General features: G+C 45.5%; 1 protein-coding gene across 1 annotated transcript in view; it reads left to right on the top strand.

Annotated features, from left to right (window-relative positions):
* Positions 1–863, top strand: part of LOC107690115 (nucleolar protein 12-like) — a 5,542-nt gene that overhangs the window by 799 nt on the left and 3,880 nt on the right. The window contains exons 2-3 of the mRNA XM_016488351.1: positions 174–279; positions 345–393. Of these exons, the coding sequence (XP_016343837.1) occupies positions 174–279; positions 345–393 (155 nt within the window). The remainder of the gene's footprint in view (positions 1–173; positions 280–344; positions 394–863) is intronic.

The following is an 863-nucleotide window of genomic DNA, read 5'->3' as shown; positions in this document are numbered from 1 at the left end:
AAACTGCCCCCCCCCCCTCCCCCCCAAAAAATAATTATTAAATTACACAATTTCATTTAAAGTTACTGAAATCAGAAAATGTGAAATTAAGACTTATTCAAAATGACACAGTTATATATAATTTGTGATAGTTTCTGCGTTATTTATGAAAGGATCAATGGTTTTGTGTCTAGAGAGTTCCTGACGGGTTTCCACAAGCGTAAGCTGGAGCGGAGGAGAGCAGCGCTGGAGGAGATGAAGAGCAAGCTGAAGGAGGAGCAGAAGCGCGTCAGAGAAGAGGTGAGAGCGTGATGAAGGTGATGATGATGATGAAGCAGCAGCTGACGGCTCTGATCTTCCTCCAGAGACGCAGAGAGTATTTCAAGATGCTGCAGGAGCGCCGCCAGGCTCTGGGTGAGTAACGTGAATATATACTATTTAAATACTAATAAAGTGGGGGTATATATGCTTTCATGATAAACGTGACTCAATATAACATTGCGACTACAGTAAAAAAGCTTTTAATGTTCTAAAAACACAGATTTATGAGCAGTATTGGGTTTGAAGACGTTAGAAACACATGTCATTGTTGTCATGTGGTGAATTTGGCCAATCGTGAAACAGCTGTGTCGTCATCAGCACTCCTGCAGTTGCTCTGAAAAAGCTGTGCCAGCTGAGTCAGCCGGCTGCTCTCGAAACGCTATCGCTGTACTTTGATGCCACACGTGACCGTGACGTGGCGCCGGTTCAAGTCGGACTAAATTTCTAACCGGCTGTTTCAAGTCAGCCGCCGATCGGTTTGCGCGGCACCGCGTGAAGTCGAACGCACCTTGTGACACACGCATGTCACATGACCTCACACACACGTCACATGACCTCACCCA

The sequence above is a fragment of the Sinocyclocheilus anshuiensis genome, unplaced genomic scaffold, assembly GCF_001515605.1.
Source record: "Sinocyclocheilus anshuiensis isolate Anshui unplaced genomic scaffold, SAMN03320099.WGS_v1.1 scaffold1649, whole genome shotgun sequence".
NCBI lineage: Eukaryota > Metazoa > Chordata > Actinopteri > Cypriniformes > Cyprinidae > Sinocyclocheilus > Sinocyclocheilus anshuiensis.
This window is presented reverse-complemented; position numbering and strand designations above follow the sequence as displayed.